The 20,289-nt window shown below is 36.6% G+C and overlaps 1 protein-coding gene across 3 annotated transcripts in view; it reads left to right on the forward strand.

Annotated features, from left to right (window-relative positions):
- DCN (decorin) overlaps positions 1-754 on the forward strand; it is a 35,658-nt gene extending 34,904 nt beyond the window's left edge. For all 3 annotated transcript variants that reach the window (XM_060164995.1, XM_060164996.1, XM_060164997.1), the window contains exon 8: positions 37-754. In XM_060164995.1, coding sequence (XP_060020978.1) covers positions 37-231 — 195 coding nt within the window. In that variant the 3' untranslated portion in view covers positions 232-754. The remainder of the gene's footprint in view (positions 1-36) is intronic.
- Positions 755-20,289: the final 19,535 nt, after the last annotated feature.

Below are 20,289 nucleotides of genomic sequence, written 5' to 3' on the forward strand. Positions count from 1 at the left end.
AGGAAAATAACCATGTGCCATTATTTTGGGTTGTAGGTTGTCTACCTTCATAACAACAACATCTCTGCAATCGGCCCTAACGACTTCTGCCCACCTGGATACAACACCAAAAAGGCTTCTTATTCCGGGGTGAGCCTTTTCAGCAACCCAGTCCAGTACTGGGAGATCCAGCCATCCACCTTCCGATGTGTCTATGTGCGCTCTGCCATTCAGCTCGGAAACTACAAGTAGTTCCAAAGAAAACCCTCGTTTTTATAACCTGGCAAAATCCCGTTAACGTCACTGCTCAAAAAAAAAAAAAAAAAAAAAATGAAAGCTAGATACTGGAAACCTAACTGCAATGTGGATGTTTTCCCCACATGACTTATTATGCATAAAGCCAAATATGCAGTTTAAATAATTGCCTACAATAAAAAAAAATATTTTGCCTGCCATTTTCAGAATCCTGTTTTGAAGTTTATTATTGATGTTAACTGAGCTATTGCAGATATTCTTATTTCACTAAATGTAAAATTTGGAGTAAACAATTTAGTAGAGCTTTTAATTTCCCGAAGAAATCAATAAAAATGGTATCAATCTTCTGTAACTCATAGGGGGGGTTAGCGCCTTTGACATAGTCTAGCAATAATGTATTCATCCCCATTATTACTGATTAAGCCTCATTTGAGTGTGTAAATTCAATACAGGCTATGTAAAATTTTTGCTAATGTCATTATTTTGAAAAAAAATAAATTCACAAGTACATTTTAAATTACTATTGTATAAAAGCGTAATTGTAAATCTTCCCTAACCTCAATTTTCTGAAGAGAGTAAACATTGCTTTCTTAATAAAAACAGCACACCTTTTCAAGTTCTTAGGTATGTATTCTACCTCTGTTCTTTGACATTTGTGCATTATAACTTACTTTATCTATATTCAGTATTACGCTGATAAGGCACAAAACTGACTTTCTCTTATTGGTCTAAAAAACCAATATTTTTAGTTAGTAAATACTAAATCAATTTTAAAACTATTATGTGTGTAATCTGCCTGAGCATTTCTGTACTTACTAGATGTATTAAAAATATTTCCTGCATTTAGTTAAACCTTCAATTAAAAAATTTTTTTTTGCAGGATTTAGAAATAACTATCAAAGAAGACCATTCAATAAGCCTGGGGAATGGGCTGATTTACCAAGAGTAAATATTTATCAAAAAATACATTTATGCTATCACCATCTAATAAGTAAACATGAGAAAACAGTTTATTTCTTTTATTACCTTGGGTGTTTCCTGATTGTAAATACTGAGACCCAGATCCAAACTGGTAACGATAAAGGGAAATACAAAACAGTCCTGCTATTAGATGAGCCTCTAGTGGAGTTTCTCTGCAATTCTTTCAGCTTTGCCTTCCTTCATTACATTTTCAGGCTGGCTTCCCATATGGTTGCAAAATATGAATCTCCTCCATCATTTACCCACACACAAAAGCATATTAACACAAAATTTCAGGAAAAGTCATGAGATTCTCTCTCATCATTACATACAAATCACGACCCTATAGAGTAAATGAGTAAATACTATTGTTATTCCCATTTTGTAGAAAAGTAAACTGAAGTTAGGAGAAGTTTAATAACTTTCTTATAGTTAAATACCTGGTAAATACCTGGCAATAGAGCTTTCTCTTTTAACTTTTGTACAAGTCAGAGTCTGGTAGAAAACAGAATTTACCCCAGAGAATTTAAATGAGGATAATTTAATGAAGGGACTATTTTAGAGTGTGTGCAGAGTTTATGGCATGAAATTAGGGATGGTGAGGCACCTAGGAATGGGCAATGGAGGAAAGGCATTCTTACCCATGTGGCTAAATGGACAGCAGAAGAAATGGAGTTTTTGGAGCTAAGTGAGAGGACAGCCATGGAAGGTTTCCATGCCCAGGCAGCCATGTCCCTGGACGGATTGCAACATCCACCAGAGGTGAAGTACTGAAGCAGGGTATCAACCTTTCTTTCCTTCTACTTCACATCCTTTCACTGATCAAACCTAAAGGGAAGATAACCATCAAGAAAACCAGGAAGATTAAGCCTCTTCCTGGGGCAGAGCAGAGAAGGGAGGGGAATGGATCTGGTCAGGACACTCAAAGAATAACTAGCCCAAACACTATAACAGTATCCGTAGGATGATTGAACAAATTCCACCAGCCTCAGCTAAGCATCACATTTATCGTTTGTCATCCCAGGCACTTTTTATGACCCCAATTATTTTACACTTTTCTGCATTGATCAGAGGTGCTAATAAATACAAAAATATTTGATGAAACTTTGTCAAATGATTAGCTAAATCTGGTTTTCCATTATGATACAGCAGACTGTTTTTATAATGGCTCTGACTAAAACAGAGTTCACTTATTGAAAGAAATATGGTTAGTATTAAAAATCGAATAGTAAACAGAAGATGCACACTGTCAATATTAACGGGCAGTCAGTTATGTTTTGTACATAAATTTGGCAGAAAACCAAGAAAATATTTGGATAATTATAAGAATCATGAGAGGGCTTCCCTGGTAGTGCAGTGGTTAAGAATCCACCTGCCAATGCAAGGGACACAGGTTCAAGCCCTGGTCCGGGAAGATCCCACGTGCCGCGGAGCACCTAAGCCCGTGCGCCACAACTACTGAGCCCGCGTGCATGCCTAGAACCCGAGCTCCGCAACAAGAGAAGCCACCGCAGTGAGAACCGCGCGCACCACAACGAAGACACAATACAGCCAAAAATAAAATTAATTAATTAAAAAATAAATTAAAAAAACAAGAATCATGAGAGTCAGAGCACAAGGCTCTAAACTGTTGCCGTTAAAGTCATATTCTCCTCATACCAGTTACTGCCTGGAATGTACAAAGCTCTGTACGAGCTATTTAATTATCAAGTGATCATGTTAGTGATATTTATTCATATTCTATTATCAGCCAATAAATGGAAAATGCTATTTATTGCTTTAGCATACTCTATTCATTCATTTGTTCATTCATTCAATAAACTAGCACTGAATATATTGCAGACATGAGATAACTCCTGGTAGAAAGATAAAAACAACAACAGCAACAGTAGCAACAATAGATATTTATTTCTAGAGTTTATTCAATGCATACAACAAATTACGAGCTTCTGTGTTTGGCTCTTTTTGGACCATGTCTACTTATCACAAAAATTCCATAAGAATGTCCTATTTCCATTTCACAGATGATGAAATTGAGATATAGGAAATGCAGAGTCAGAATCATAGCCCTGATCCAGTTAGGGTCAGCCCTTGCTTATGCAACAGTTTATGCAATTCATAGCATGTCAAGACCAAAGGTGATAGTCTTAAAAATTATGAAGGGAATCTATCCATGGTTCTCAGCAGTTCCTCCACATTGTGTTAATAGGTTAGAGTGTTGAGGTGCAGGTGCCATAAAGATAATCACTATTATTTATTGAATACTATGTCTTAACTGTATATAAAGTATCTTATTTAATGTTTACAACAGCCCTGTGGGCTCTGTATGGTTATTTAATATCCCTTTTACAGATGACCAGATGGAGCCACAGAGAGGTCAAGTAATTTTCCCATGGATACACAGCCTGTAAGTAAGAAAGGCAAACTTTCCATCACTTCAATGTGTTGCTTTCTGCTGCTTTAGACAAGAATGTGCCCAACAATGAAGGATCACTGAACATCCATAGCATCTTCCATCTTCTTTGCGATAGTGTGCAGGGCTATAAAATAACGGGCATCCCACCAGTCCAAATTAGTGTTTTCACATTGCAAAAAAGATAACTTTGCTCATACAAATTGAAAATATTGTACAAAAACTGTTCAACTTTGAAAATGTTCTATATCAATACTGTTCAGTACTGTTTCCACTAGCCAAATATGGCTATGGAGTACTAGAAATGTGATAGAATTGAAGAACTTTTAAATTTTATTTCATTTTAATGAATTTTAAGTTAATAGCCATATGTAACTGGTGGGTATCATATTCTAAATACTCCCAATGACTTTAAATATGATTTTCATGGTACAGAGTGGATTTTTATTCATGGAAAAGTATTTACTAGGTCTGTGCCAGGCACTGGGGATATAAGAATGAATAAGATGCCATCTTTGACTTTCAGGTGATCAGAGTTTAACAAAGGACACAATCATTTAACCCAACAATAGAAATACAGAGGGATAAATTTTATCATAGGAGTATATGCAAGTTACAGCAGTAGTTCAGAGGATCTTCCAAGGGTAGGAGAATAAGCACAGAGGAACATGGAAGACTTCACTGAGCAGATAAGTGTTGAAGTGGATTTTGATGAATGTGTGAAGGTTCAACAGGGAGATTTGGTGGGGACTAAGTTCGACCACTCAAAAGTGTACATAAGGGCTTCCCTGGTGGCGCAGTGGTTGGGGGTCCGCCTGCCGATGCAGGGGACACGGGTTCGTGCCCCAGTCCGGGAAGATCCCACATGCTAAGGAGCGGCTGGCCCCGTGAGCCACGGCCGCTGAGCCTGCGCGTCCGGAGCCTGTGCTCCACAACGGGAGAGGCCACAGCAGTAAGAGGCCCACGTATTGCAAAAAAAAAAAAAAGAAAGAAAAAAGAAGTGTACATAGCACGTCATCTCTGATCCACTGGCATAAAGGAGGGTTTGCTCCTTTACTTTCTTCTGAAGCAGAAGCAGTGGTTTATATGTACATTTGATATACACGGAGCTGAGGATAACATTAGAAGAAGTGGCCTTTTTTTCTCTTTCCACAGTCTTGCTGGCCCACAAAATATCAATTTCCCAGAATGTTCAATAGGAAGGAGGAAACGTCTTTCTTTTTCTCTCTCACACCTCTCAAGAGATCCCACTCTCACGACTACAGTGAAATGGTAATCTCTATGGGAAGGCATTTGGTGTTCAAGGTCTACGTCATCTCTAGACAATTTTTTCAGAGCTGGACCTTGAATGCTGCACTCTCCTCTCTAGTCTTGCCTCCTTCATGCTGTAGCTTCCTCTTGTAGGGGAAAAAGTGCAGCTACCCTGCTGCTTAATCTACAGCTGGGTGAGGAATGGATAGAGATAGAATGATGGGGAAGATTTTGGAGTTTCCTCTGCAAGGTAGATATTCCAGCACACCTTTTCCAGCAGTAAAACTGTTTCTAATTTTGTTCAGGTCCATAGGAGAGAGAGGACTAACCCTTCAGCATCCCACTCTTAGGTATCAGCACAACTTTTTCTTGTATATTTTCTTTTGAAATAAAGATAAATGCGGCTCATTTCCTTGACTTCAACATTTGTTATTCACATACTTAGGAGAGTTACTTTACCTTTCTGTGACTCATTTCCCTGTCTGTGAAATGGGAATAATAATAGTGCGTACCTTGTAGATTGGTGTGTGAATTAAGTGGGTTAACTTAGAGTATAACTCTCAGATCAGAGCCTAATACATGAAATGGGTTTAAATATGTTGATTGCTGTTGCTGTTTTTCCCCAGGCTGCATAGTTTGGGCTGCAATCATCTCAAGGGAAATTATGTCTCAAGTCTAGGGTGGGGTCTGAGATTGTTCATTTCAAAAAAGCTCCCAGGAATGTTGCTGTTCCTCGGTCTGTACTTTGAGGGACAAAGCAATAGGGTCCTCTCATTTCCTATTGGACCATGTCTGTCTCTTGTCTCCCACTGCTTGGCTCCTGTGAACAACCCCCCCTGCCCCCTTGCCACACACTGTATTAGTGTCCTAGTGCTGCTGTAACAAAGTACCACAAACTGGCTGGCTTAAAATAACAGAAACTTATTCTCTCACAGTTCTGGAGGCTAGAAGTCCAAGATCAAGGTGTTGGCAGGGCCATGCTCCCTCCGAAGGCTCCAAGGGAGACACCTCCATGCTGCTTCTAGGTCCCCGGTAGCTCCAGATGTTTTTGGTTTGAGGCAGCATAACTCTAATCTCTGCCTCCGTCTCCAGATGGCCTCCTTCTCTTGTGTGTCTATCTTTTCTCCTCTTTTATAAGGACAGCAGTTATATTGGATTAAGCCCTACTCCAATTCAGTATGACCTCGTCTAAACTTGATTACATCTGCCAAGGTCACACTCACAGGTACTAGGGGTTAGATCTTGAACCTATCTTTTGAGGGGACATAATTCAACCATTAACACTCACTTCTTTCTATCTTTATTAGAATCTTATTTATTTTTTGTTTTCCTTTTTATTAACACTTTTGTTTGACTGTGTGTGGTTTACATAACAGGTTGGAAAGTATGAATTTGGCCCTGACCCTTTGTGGCTGGGTAAGCCCCCTTCATACATTCAAGCTAGCCTAGGCTGTACACATTTTGGTCTTAAGAGCTATCATCTTACCATATTCAAGTGACCCAAATTTTCCAGAATACAGTATTTATGTTCTTTTCATGCATTCCTCTTCAATGACCTTGATCTGGCAATGAAAGTTACCATGTCATTCTCATCACATAAATCAGGCGTAACCTGGGTGTACGCTTTTATTCCTGGTTCACTCATTTTACTGAATCATCCCCATACCTTCCTTTTCTTTTTTCCTTCCTCCTTTTCCATAATACAATTCCTCATTCCACGGTTTATTGCAGCTGCAAATGCAGGATCTCATTCCCTTATCTTCCAGGCAAACAAAGAGACGCCTGATCCCGTAAGTAAACTAAAAACTAAAAACCTATACAGAACACTTTTTCATTCATCCAGAGTTCCAGCGAGGCCTGTTCTAAGACTGCCCCTCAATGCACACTGTTAACTCTTTTTTTTTTTAATTTATTTTTTATTTTTTTGCGGTACGCGGGCCTCTCACTGTTGTGGCCTCTCCCGTTGCGGAGCACAGGCTCCAGACGCGCAGGCTCAGTGGCCATGGCTCATGGGCCCAGCCGCTCCGCGGCATGTGGGATCTTCCTGGACCAGGGCACGAACCCGTGTCCCCTGCATCCGCAGGCGGATTCTCAACCACGGCACCACCAGGGAAGCCCACACTGTTAACTCTTTACAAGACTTCATTGCCCTTCAGACTCTCATCTCCTGCAGAACAAGTGTTACAGGTGGCTGAGTTATTTCATTTCTGATTTTGCTGCTCATTTTTTAATTCCCACACTTATTGCTAAGTAATTTCTTTTAAGAGATCTGTTTATATATTCTAGTGCACCATCTGTCACAGTTACTTCAAGTCACAGGTCTGTGACAGACTGTCAATTTCACACTACAAACCGTAACAGTGGAAAACAAAGGAAAATCAAGAGAGGGAAAACACTAAACTTATTAAAATCAAATATAAACATCCAGGAATGTAAAACAACCTTCAAATGGAGTTAAATTTGAAGTAAGAGAAAGTCCATATTTCCCCCCAGTGCACAATAACCAGAGAAGGACTAGATGAAATGCCCCCCTGAGTACATGACTCCCAACCATTGATTAGCCATCGATGGTTAGGAGACTTGCCCTCCAGGCTCCTTATTCCAGTAAGGACTATGAGAGCTAAGTTCATGCTCCCAGGCCTTCACAGACAAACGTAGGAACACAAATCAATTTTTAAATCTACTCAAACATCAAAATAATCTAACCCTCCTATCTAGGCCTGACATATCTACTAGCACATATCACTTTGTTCATTCAACACATATTTATTAAAGACCTACTGTGTGTTGGACATTGCCCTGGTGGCGGAGATAGAGCAATGAAGTGTCTCACCCTCATGCAGCCGACATCACAGTGGGAGGAGACCTTCTGGGGCATGACAAATAAAACAGAGGAAAGAAAAGGATAAGGGAATAAGGAAAATGAGAGGATGGGACTTGCTATTTTATATAGGATGGTCAGAAAAAGACCTTCAGATAAAGTGACATTTGAGCAGAGATACGAAGGATGGAAGGAAGCAAGCCAAAAAAGGAGCCCAATGTTAGGAAGATGCATGGCAGGTTCTCGTAAGAAAGAGATCAAATGTGAACAGGTAAAATGAATAAAGGAGAGGGAAGATATGGCATGAGGTCAGAGAGGTAATGGGAACCTAAATCCTGTAGGACTTTTTTAGGCAATTTTAAAGGCTATCTTTTCCCCTGAGCAAGACAGGAAGCTATTGAAGGGTTTTCAGCAGAGGAATGACTTGATTCAACTGTCTATGAAAGGGTACCTCAGGTTGCATAGACCCAGAAACAGAAATGGACCCAGGAGGGGTATTTAGGATGCGATTGTAATAAACAATAGATGATGGGTTTTTTTGACCTGGTTAGTAACAGAGAAGACGGTGAGAATGGGTCATAGTATGGAAGTGTTTTGAAAATACAGAGGGCAAGGATGGCTGAGAGATCAAATGGGGTGTGAGAGAGAAAGAAGAGGGACAGAGACGACTCCACGAATTTTAGTCTGAGCCACTGGGAGGATGAAGTCACCCTTGACTGAGTTGGGAAGCGCTGAGGAGGCTGTGGTGGAGAGCGCTGAAATCAAAAGTCTGGTTTTGGATTTGTTCCTTTTAAGATGCCTATTCAGGGCTTCCCTGGTGGCGCAGTGGTTGAGAGTCCGCCTGCCGATGCAGGGGACATGGGTTCGTGTCCCGGTCCAGGAGGTTCCCACACGCCGCGGAGCGGCTGGGCCCGTGAGCCATGGCCGCTGAGCCTGCGCATCCGGAGCCTGTGCTCTGCAATGGGAGAGGCCACAGCGGTGAGAGGCCCGCGTACCGCAAAATAAATAAATAAATAAATAAAATAAGATGCCTATTCAGTTTCTATGAAGAGGTATACAAGAGGCTCTCGATCCAGGAGTCTGGAGCTCAGGGAGACGGTTGGGCTGTAGACATAAGTTTGGGAGATGTCAGAGTATAGATTGCCCTCCTTTATCAGCACAGAAATGGCTTGACTTTATCAAAACTAAGCAGTCATACCATAATGCTAGCAACACATTTTACAGGGCCAATTCTGGCCTTTTGCAATGTTCTTGTGGTTTCTTAGATAAATAAACATATGTTTCCCTCTGGATGCCTTTGCTAAGATCCTGTCAGCATTTCCAAAACAGTCCTTGCTTGAACAATACCAGGAAAAGAAACCTCTTGAGGAGAAAGCATTTTATTGTTTTTGAAAAAATCCCTGTGTTTTCTCTTATGAGTTAAAAATTATATAAAAACACAGTCTAGTTTCTGTTTCTCTCAAGAGTTCACATTAACAAAAATACAGCTTGGTGTCTGCCTTGAATGTGGATTGATAACTTGCTGGTGGTTTGACAGTTATGAATAAACAGTCCTGTACCATAAAGAAAGCATATTCCTCAAACTGCAGGAGGTCTCGGTGGGCCTCAGGCACTGTACCAACACATTTAACTAGAAAACCACGGAAACACGTATAAATTCCAGAGCTGATCATTATTTCATGGAATTGCAGCATAGACAATTCTGTTATAACTTCTATTGATCACTAGTTTATGAAGAATCCATGAGGCCACCTGATCTGGCCTCAATATGTAAAAAAATATAAAACATTTCTCTTGAAATAATTTACTTTTTCTTATCTTCTCACAAAACCATGTATGTGGGGGTTGTGTATGGAGGGGGTATCTTCTTGTAATCTTAACATGCTCATAAGAGAAAAAGTAAAATTCTAATTAATTTGATCATTCATTCACATATTTATTTAATTCACACATTTATTGAAGACATAGAATATGACAGGAGCTATGCTAGGTCTGGAGAAAATAAAAACAAAAAAAAAATGTATACTTGATTTCCTGTAGTTAATAACAGTGGGATGTGAAAGTGAGATATTATTTCAATCAACTTTAAAAATGAATGACATGGTAATACCTGAAAAGATTCTGAGAGGAAATGAAAGTCAAAAGTATTGTGTCCCTGTTCCTGATTAAAAATTATAATGCTAAACAAATTTCCTGTGGCTGTCTTTGACTTCAGGAAAAACATCTGGAACACTGTGAGAAATACCAGGCCACCTACAACTCACAAAGCTTTTTCTGAGGTCTAGGAAATGATAAATAAAGCTTATGAGACCAGCTGTTCATGAATGCTGTTATTTTGATTAAGACCCTTTTCATAACATCTGGACTGATAGATGGATTTTTTCCTCTGGTATAGCTTCCTAGCTTCAGCAACTCTCATTGATAAATATACTAGAAATCTATTTACCTAAGATGAGTGATGATAGAGTTCGTAGTTTCTGAAAGGGAAAGTTAGTGCAGAAAACTCAGCTACTCATGAGTGGGCTGTAGAACACAGCTGCGATATAAAAGTTGCTGTCACATTCACAAAGCCTACATTTTCTCAGATATCTAGGGTCCACTTTAAACTCCTTTCTGAGAAAGAATGCCTTTGGCTCTAGTGGGCAAAAACTGGAAATCAGGTAATAATGTAAACAGAGTCTTTTCATAGGTTGTTAGAACTCCTTGACCTTCGTCCTTTTTGACTCTGAAAATAGCAAATTGATTTGAAGTTGTTTTGGCTTATTTTTTCACATGGGCAAGCATGTATTTTTTCCCAGTTTTACTGAGATATAATTACAAATATTATTACAAATACTATAAATAATAACATTATCTTTAAGGTGTACAATTAACCCTTGAACAACACCAGTTTGAACTGTGCAGGTCCACTTATACACGTATGTTTTTCAATGAACACATGTAGTGATACGAAGTTAATGGAATCCGTGGGTGCAGGTCCACAGATACAGAGGACTGACTGGGACTTGAGCATCCATGGATTTTGGTATCTGTGGGAAGTCCTGGAACCAATCTGCAATGGATGCCGAGGGACGACTATACAACATAATAATTTGGTGTTTACACACATACTATATATATAGTGGTGAAACAATCAGCACAATAAGTTTAGTTAACATCCCTCAGTTTATATCCTTTCACTGGGTTTTCTTTCAGTAGTAATAATAACAATAGCAATACTTTGCATTGATATGACAGCTTTTGGTTGACAACTGTATTCACTGATATAATCTCATTGCTGTTTTACAACCAACAGTGGAATTTGTTTATATTCTGAAAGAGACAAGGTATAAGTAATTTTAAAAGGCTTTGATAGAGAAATGAAATTAAACATAGGCCTAATCCATTAGCTAGGGGACAAGGAGTTGCATTGCTAACAGACTGGGGAAGAAAAATATCTTTTTTCCTTCAATATTCTTATTGGTATCTCCTCCACCTCTTCCCTGGCTTACTTCCTCATTCTCTCATTTATCCATTCCCTTTCTGTTATGGCCTGAATGTCTGTGACATTCCAAAATTCATCTGTTGAAACTCTATCCCTCAATATGACGGTATTAGAAAATGGGGCATTTTTCCCTAAGATCAGGAAAAAACAAAAATGACTAATCTTACCACTTCTATTAAACATTGTACAGAAAGTGCTAGATAATGCAGTAGACAGGAAACATAAATGAAAAGAATGAAGATTCGAAGATGTAAAACCATCTCCATTTGAAAATGACATGAATATAGTCATAAAAATACTAAGATAAAAATAAAAGATACCTACTAAAATTAATAAGTCAGTTTAGCAAGACCACAGAATGCAAGGTTAATATACAAGAATCAGGTTTGTTTTTGCTTACCAGTAGCAAAAACCTGGATTTTTTTTATTCTGTTTATCTTAGAATTATAAAATGCATGTTTGAAAACTTATGAATAAATTTAACAGGAGAAATGTAAGACATATACATAAAAAACTATAAAATATCCCTCATAGAAATCAAAGGATAGCTAGTGGGAAGCAGCCACATAGCACAGGGAGATCAGCTCAGTGCTTTGTTACCACCTAGAGGGGTGGGATAGGGAGGGTGGGAGGGAGACGCAAGAGGGAGGAGATATGGGGATATATGTATATGTATAGCTGATTCACTTTGTTATAAAGCAGAAACTAACCCACCATTGTAAAGCAATTATACTCCAATAAAGATATTTAAAAAAAAAAGAAGTCAAAGGAGACCTTAACAGTGGAGACATATACAGTGTTCATCATTTGACAATTCATTATTGTAAGATAATTGACCTATAGATTCATCACAATTTCAATCATAATTTTAATAAGACTTTATATAGAAATTGACAAGCTGATTCTAAATTTTACATGAAAATGCAAACAACTGAGTAGATACAAAGCTCTTTTTCCAAGAAAAAAATTGATCATTTACACTTTTAAAAAAGTTCTGTGAAGATAGTGTGGCATTAGCCAAGGGATAGATATAAAAATCAATTGAACAAAAGAGAAATGAGCCCAGAAATGAGCCCATACGTATACAGTCAAGTGATTTTCAATGACAGTGACAAGGCAATTGAAACGGGACAGAAAGGCACTTTAACAAATGGTCCCGGAACAACTAGATATTGGTATGAAAAACAATTCAAATTGACCATTACCTTATACTCTACATAAAAATTAAATTAACTCAAAAGGGATCATAAATATAGTGTAAAAATTAAAACTATAAAATTTCTAGAAGAAAACATAGGAGAAAGTCTTTGTGAACTTGAGGTAAGTAAAAATTTCCTAGATATGATACATAAAACATGAACCGTAATAAAAAAAAGTTTATAAGTTGGACTTTAATAAAATTAAAATTTTTACTCTTCAAAAGACATTTTAAGAAAAATAAAGAATGCTACAGACTGAGAGATAACATTTCCAATACATATATTTAACAAAGAACTTTTATCCAGAGTGTGTGTGTGTGTGTGTGTGTGTGTGTGTATACACACATAAACTTAACTTCAGTAAGACCAAACAACCTTCAAAAAATGGACAAACTTTTGAACAGACATTTCATGAAAGAAAATATGTAAATAACCCAAAAAATGTATGGTAAGATCAACGATGTACAACATGTACAGATCACGTAGTCCTCAGGGAAATGCTGTTTAAAAGCTCATGATGACTATTGTTAATAATACTGTTTTGAATACTGGAAATTTGCTAAGAGAGTAGATTTCAGATGCTTTTACCACAAAGAAAAGAAAATGGTGACTCTGTGAGAAGATACATTAGTTAGCTTGACTGTAGTAATCATTTGACTATTTACATGTCTATCTAATCATCATGTTGTACACTTGTAATATATATATATATATAATTTTAATTTAAAGAACAGAAAACAAAACAAACAAAACAAACAAAACACAATAAGATGCTACCCTGTACCTATGACAATGGCTAAAAGTAAAAAGACTTCTAATACAAACTCTTCAAATATGGAATGGTCATATTTGGTTGGTGGCAAGGTATAATTATCCTACCAAAAAAATACTGGTTCCTTGTCGGTCAGAGTAAGGAAACCAACACTACTATTTTTTGGGGGGCGGGTTGTTCTTATTAAGACATAATTGATATATAACATTGTTTAAGTTTAAGGTGTACAATGTATTGGTTTGGTTGTTCTTTAACTGAAGTATAGTTGACTTACAGTACAAGTAGGTATCAGGTTACAACATAGTAATTTGATACTTTTACAGATTATACTCCACATAAAGTTACTATAAAATATTGGTTATATTCCCTGTGCTGTATATTACATCCCTGTGTCTTTTTTATTTTATACCTAGTAGTTTATACCTCTTAATCCCCTTCACCTATCTTGCCCTTCCCCCATTCCTCTTACTACTGGTAACCACTAGTTTGTTCACTGTATCTGTGAATCTGTTTATTTTTTTAAAATATTCATTCATTTGTCTTATCTCTTAGTTTCCACATATAAGTGTTAACGTACGGTATTTGTCTTTCTCTGTTGGCCTTATTTCACTAAGCATAATATCCTCCAGGTCCATCCAGGTTGTTGCAAGTGGCAATTTTTTTTTTTATGGCTGAGTAATATTCCATCACACACACACACACACACACACACACACACACACGTCTTCTTTATTTATTCATTTGTTGATAGACGCTTAGATTTCTTCCATATATTAGCTATTGTAAATAATGGCACTATGAACACTGAGGTGCATATATCTTTTCAAATTAGTGTTTTCATTTTCTTTGAATATATACGCAGGAGTAGAATTGCTAGATCATATGGTAGTTTTATTTTTAATTTTTTGAGGACCCTCCATACTGTTTTCCATAGTAGCTATACCAATTTACTTCCCACCAACAGTGTACAAGTTTCCCATTTCTTCACATCCTTGCCAACACTTCTTACTTGTTATCTTTTTGATGATAGCCATTCTGATAGATATGAAGTGGTGTCTTGTCGTGGTTTTGATTTGTATTTGCCTGATGATTAGTGATGTTGAGCATCTTTTCATGTGTCTGATGGCCATCTGTATGTCTTTGGAAAAATGTCTTTTCAGATCCTTTGCTCATTTTTTAATTGGGCTGTGCTTTTTTTTTATATGAGTGGTATGAGTTATTTATACATCTTGGATATTAACCCCTTATCAGACATATCATTTGCAAATATTTTTTCCCATTCCGTAGGTAACCTTTTAATTTTGTTGACCGTTTCCTTCACTGTGCAAAAGCTTTTAAGTGTGATCAGATCTCATTTCTTTATTTTTGTTCTTGTCTCCTTTGCCTGAGGAGACAGATCTAAAAAAAATATTGTTGAGGCCATTGTCGAAGAGCCAACACTACTATTTATCTAGAGTCAATTTCTGAAAGAACAAGAGCTTTTATATTCTTTAATCTTATGCCTTAATTAATATTTTTTGCACTAATTTTGGGATTGGAGTTTCAATAAGTTACATGCAAAATGGATAAAAATGGTATTCCAAAAAAAATGGTATTCCATGTGCAACAGAGTAAGTTTGGAAATAGGCAATTCATTTTTATAACATCTTATACAGGCTTTTTGTTTTTATGTTTCTTGGCAGAGCCACAGAAATGATGAGCTTTTGCCTTTCTATGCTATTTTTGAAACTTTCCTCTTTTCATTGTATCTGGAAAGATAAGATGACCAGGTGATAGAACCAGGAATTTCCTCCTTAGCTCAGCAAATTCACAGTCTAAAAATCATTGTGGAAGACCAGAATGCTGCATACCACTTAGTTTCCTTGCTTAATATATAAAAGGATTATTTTTTAAAAACCGAAAGAGAGAAAAAGACAAGAAGAATCTGAAGTGTTTGTTGATGGGCAAAATGCCAGCCTGAGTAGAGATCGCTCAAGGATGAGAAAACATTGTTAAAACAGCTAGAACTTTAGGAAAATATTCTGCAACATACAATAAAAAGGAGAACTGAACTGGCGTTGGGTGGGGGGAATCACTGCTCTGAAAATCATTTATCTAGAAAACAGAAATTTTGAAAAGTTCTAAATACATATTGAAAAAGTAGCATTTATGACACAAGAGATACTGAGATAGAGGGAAAGAGAGATCTGGGTGATAGGCAGAGTTTAAAGAAATGAAAATACATTATGAGAAAAATAAGGTCGTTTCAGAAACAGTAAAGAGGTAAATCAACACTGCAGAGAGAAGGCAAAGGAAAAAGACAAAGGTGTGAATACTTCAGTGTGATGACAAATAAAAACAGACGGAGAAAACCATCCCATGGGTAATTGCTGTTCTTAAAAAAGAAACTAATTCAAACTGTGCAAAACAAATAATCAAAAGCAAAATTGGAGAAACATTCTGAGTTGAAGACTGGAATCTGCAGCTTACAAGGGGGCTCATGAAGTATTAATGGAAAGAAAACAGTCTTAATGAAACCTGGTAATGTACTTGGATATCAAAAATGAACATAACACCAACCACAAAAACATCATACAGGTATAATGTGGGACAAACAACAATAAATAGAAGAGTCTATCCACAGGAGGAAAATAATTACACCTGCCTTGGACTTCTCTACAGCACTAAACTACAGAAGAACATGGAGCAAACTTTTCAGTATTTTGACTGTAAGTTTTGTGACTATGTCCATGCACTCTTTTGTGTTATTTCCCTAAGACCTGGCTTATAGTAAGCAGTTAATAAATATTTGTTAATTGAATTAAGAGGCAATATCAGAAAAACAAACAACCCAATCCAAAAATGGGCAGAAAAAAAAAAAAAAATGGGCAGAAGATCTAAATAGACATTTCTCCAAAGAAGATATACAGATTGCCAACAAACACATGAAAGAATGCTCAACATCATTAATCATTAGAGAAACTCAAATCAAAACTACAATGAGATATCATCTCACACTGGTCAGAATGGCCGTCATCAAAAAATCTACAAACAATAAATGCTGGAGGGGGTATGGAGAAAAGGGTACCCTCTTGAACTGTTGGTGGGAATGTAAATTGATACAGCCACTATGGAGAACATTACGGAGGTTCCTTAAAACACTAAAAATAGAACTACCATACGACCCAGCAATCCTACTACTGGGCATATACCCTGAGAAAACCATAATTCAAAAAGACACATGCACTCCAATGTTCATTGCAGCTCTACTTACCATAGCCAGGCCATGGAAGCAACTTAAGTGTCCATCAACAGATGAATGGATAAAGAAGGTGTGGCACATATATACAATGGAGTATTATTCAGTCATAAAAAGAAACGAAATTGAGTTATTTGTAGTGAGGTGGATGGATCTATAGTCTGTCATACAGAGTGAAGTAAGTCAGAAAGAGAAAAACAAATACTGCATGCTAACACATATATATGGAATCTAAAAAAAAAAAAAATGGTCATGAAGAACCTAGGGGCAAGGTGGAAATAAAGATGCAGACCTACCAGATAAGGACTTGAGGATATGGGGAGGGGGAAGGGGAAGCTGGGACAAAGAGAGAGAGTGGCATGGACATATATACACTACCAAATGTAAAATAGATAGCTAGTGGGAAGCAGCTGCATAGCACAAGGAGATCAGCTCGGTGCTTTGTGACCACCTAGAGGGGTGGGATAGGGAGTGTGGGAGGGAGGGAAATGCAAGAAGGAAGAGATATGGGGATATATGTATATGTATAACTGATTCACTTTGTTATAAAGCAGAAACTAATCCACCATTGTAAAGCAATTATACTCCAATAAAGATGTTAAAAAAAATCTATAAGTGTAAATTTTAGAAAGCCAAAAAAAAAAAAAGAAAGAAGGAATAGTAGAGAAAGCCTTTTCAAATCACTAGTGTACTGTAATAAACCCCCTGCATTTTAAACAAGAAATATGAGTTTTACTTATTAGGTAGTAATTAGTGCACCTGTTTTTCAACTAATCATTATTAATATTCTTAGCTTTTTGTTGTCCAAAAGAATGTAATATGATTTTCATTCCCTTCATGTTATTGAAATAATCAAACGTTGTTACTTGTCAGTATGCTACAGTCATTGATTAGTTCACCCAAAATCTGGGAAGTTTTTTGGTAATCCATCAGTTAAATACTACTAACATAACAGCCAAAGTATATCCTCAATAAGTCCCCTTTTCATCAACTCTGCTATCAACCAATTCAACACCATCATCTCTCACCTGGGATGTGAAATATTCTGAGTGATTTTCCTGCTTCCACTAACCCTCTCTCTCTACCCCACTCCTACACAACCCCACATCACAATCTATAAGGCTTTACACAAACACTTCCTTGTCCAAACCTCTGCACTTAACTCTCACCTGTAACATGCTAATTTGGTCCTACCTCAGGACATTTATATTTGCTCTTTCCTCTGTCTGGGACACTTTGATCTATGCTCAAATTCCATTTCCATGACCACCATTTATAAAACAGCATATGTTCTCATCACTTTCCATCCCTTTACCTTATTTTATTTTTCATAGTACTTAAACTATTTTTGGACAGTGTCTTGTTTATTATCTTTTCCCCAAAAAAATTCCTTGAGAGCAGGGACCTTGTCCATCTTATCCACTGCTATCTGTCAAGAACAAAGGCTAATTCTAAACACACAGTTGGACATTCCATATATCTTGAGTGAATGAATGAAGGACTAAATGAATGAACGAATGTCAGAGCAAAGGAGACCATTTGGTTAGACTCTATACTCACACTCACAGCCAGCTACTCAGAAGGTTTGAAAGTATTATTCAATAATGCAAACTAGCTGCTTTTATTTACCTTCTTTTTCTTAATTTTGAGTGTTCAGGGTGAAAGAGTTAATAGAGATATTTTATAACAGGGGTTCTGCCAGAAGAATCTGAAGGAGTAACTTGGATTCTAGAAGGCGGAGGCAGGGGATAGGTTCAAGGTGACACAAGATGAGCACATTTAGTAAAGTCTTCATTACTCCTTGTATCTGCCTTATGAAACAGGTGTGTGCCGGTAGCATTTGTGATGCTGAAAATTCACTTCTTTTTAACAATGTTACTTCCATTTAGCCATAAGTTTCCAAAGAATAATTGACTGGAGAGAGAGAAGAGAGGAAGAAAGAGGGGAGGAGAAGTAGAAGAAGAAGAAAGGAAAGGAAGGAAGGAAGGAAAGAAGGGAGGTGAGAAGAGAAGGAGAAAAGAGAAAAGAAAAGTTCTATTTCAACAGCTGGATCAAATTAGAAAACCAAATGAAATTCTATGGGTTGGGTTCTGAAACCAGAAAACTGCAGTTGTGGTAAAACACCACATTATTTTCAGCAAGCAAAATGAGGGAAAATCACATCTGTTGTACTGGGTTCTATAAATGTTGGTGAGTTAGACCAATACCTTAGGGGACAGTCCTCAGGAATTCTGATCGTTACTGATGAAACAGAAAATTAGAGTTAATGAAGTTTAAGAACAGTCACCTAAAAGATTCCTTTTTGCAAACTGAGCCAGGGTTTTTTTGAGGTTGGCTTGTGTTTACATGAAGCATAATGTCTGCAAAGCCTCCTTTGGTCATCAGACGGTACATTTATTTAAAACTATATTTTTGAGGTGAGGCAATGCTTTCTGAGTACCCAGAGTACTTTCTTCAAAACTAATATGGGCATAAAATGAGGGAAGATGTTCTTGACAAAATGTATCATAATATTTTTCACATTATTTATAATAAAAATGTGAATAAATTCATAACATATATAAATTTTTATTTTATCTTTTCTCAAATTTGAAATACAAAGTATAATTTCATTTCAAAAAGCTATTATAATTGTCAAAGTATAAAAATTAAATGAAAAGTTTTCAAGATTTTATCCAAAATTCCCACATACGTTTGACAGTCAAACTCTTCACTTTATTTCTGGTTGGGATAAGAATACATAAATAAGATCATAATTACAAAAAATACCCATAAAATAACGAATTCTATATCTGCATTTAGGAATTATTCATTATTAGGAATGGCTTCTTAGTAAGATGATTATTTTGATATTAAGTTGTGTAAAATTATGAGACTAGAGATAAAGATATCTTTGTTCAAGGAGATAACTGTGTCAATGATTTCACTTTAATATTTCATTGTTAGGTATGTATGCTGATGCAAGACCATACAGCTCTATATCACTGCAAAGAGAGATTATGAAATTATATATTGCACTTTTACTGATTTATTTGAATAAAAGTGTTTCCTCTTTATTACATAATATTGGTATAATTTTAGTAATGTATTATATTTCATCACATGAGTTTACCATATAATCACTTACACATGCTTTTTTCTCCTCTAATTTAGAATTTCGTCCAACTTTCTATTACTCTAAAATAATACATAATGTTGAAAAAATTATGTAGAGTTGAAAAACTTATTGTTCTGATTATAAATCACTTAATATTTTGATATCTAGATATGGGGATTACTGGATCAACGGCTTTGAACATTTCATTACATTTGCCAATGAAAAAAATTTTCTTAATTAATGTTATTTCATAGATCTAAAATGGTAACTGATTTTCTCTGCTTACTATTACTTTTGTTGTTGTTTTTTTACCTAGTTATACCTTACTGACTTCATTATAATGATGAAGATTGTAAAGTCCAAAGAAGTTAAAAAACTGCCCCAGGGAGAAAAAAAAACAGCAAATTAGTGAAAGAACTAATCCCACCACCTGTCCACAAGTTCTGTGTTCTTTATCATTTGCACGCCAACTTAGTGTTGATGGCATATTTTAAATTGGCAGTGAGAGACTGTTAAATCTGTGAGACTCATAGTATGAATATTTCTGAAGCACAAATTGATTGAGAAGTGAAAGTTTAAAGACTCTACTGTGAGGCAAAAGAAACAAACTTAAATGCTTTCATGACACAGCCTAAGAAGTGTGGGGAGATTTGGATATCTCCCAGACTTTTGGAAGACCTCACATAATCCTGGAACTACCTCCATTATGGTTTATTTCTTAAAACATATTCATCAGACTCCAAATCGAATTCAGAATCCTTTGGCATATATAATATTTTAGCTGTGAGTAGATTAAACCATGATCTTCATGTATTTGTTC

Source organism: Lagenorhynchus albirostris, chromosome 11 (assembly GCF_949774975.1).
Source record: "Lagenorhynchus albirostris chromosome 11, mLagAlb1.1, whole genome shotgun sequence".
NCBI lineage: Eukaryota > Metazoa > Chordata > Mammalia > Artiodactyla > Delphinidae > Lagenorhynchus > Lagenorhynchus albirostris.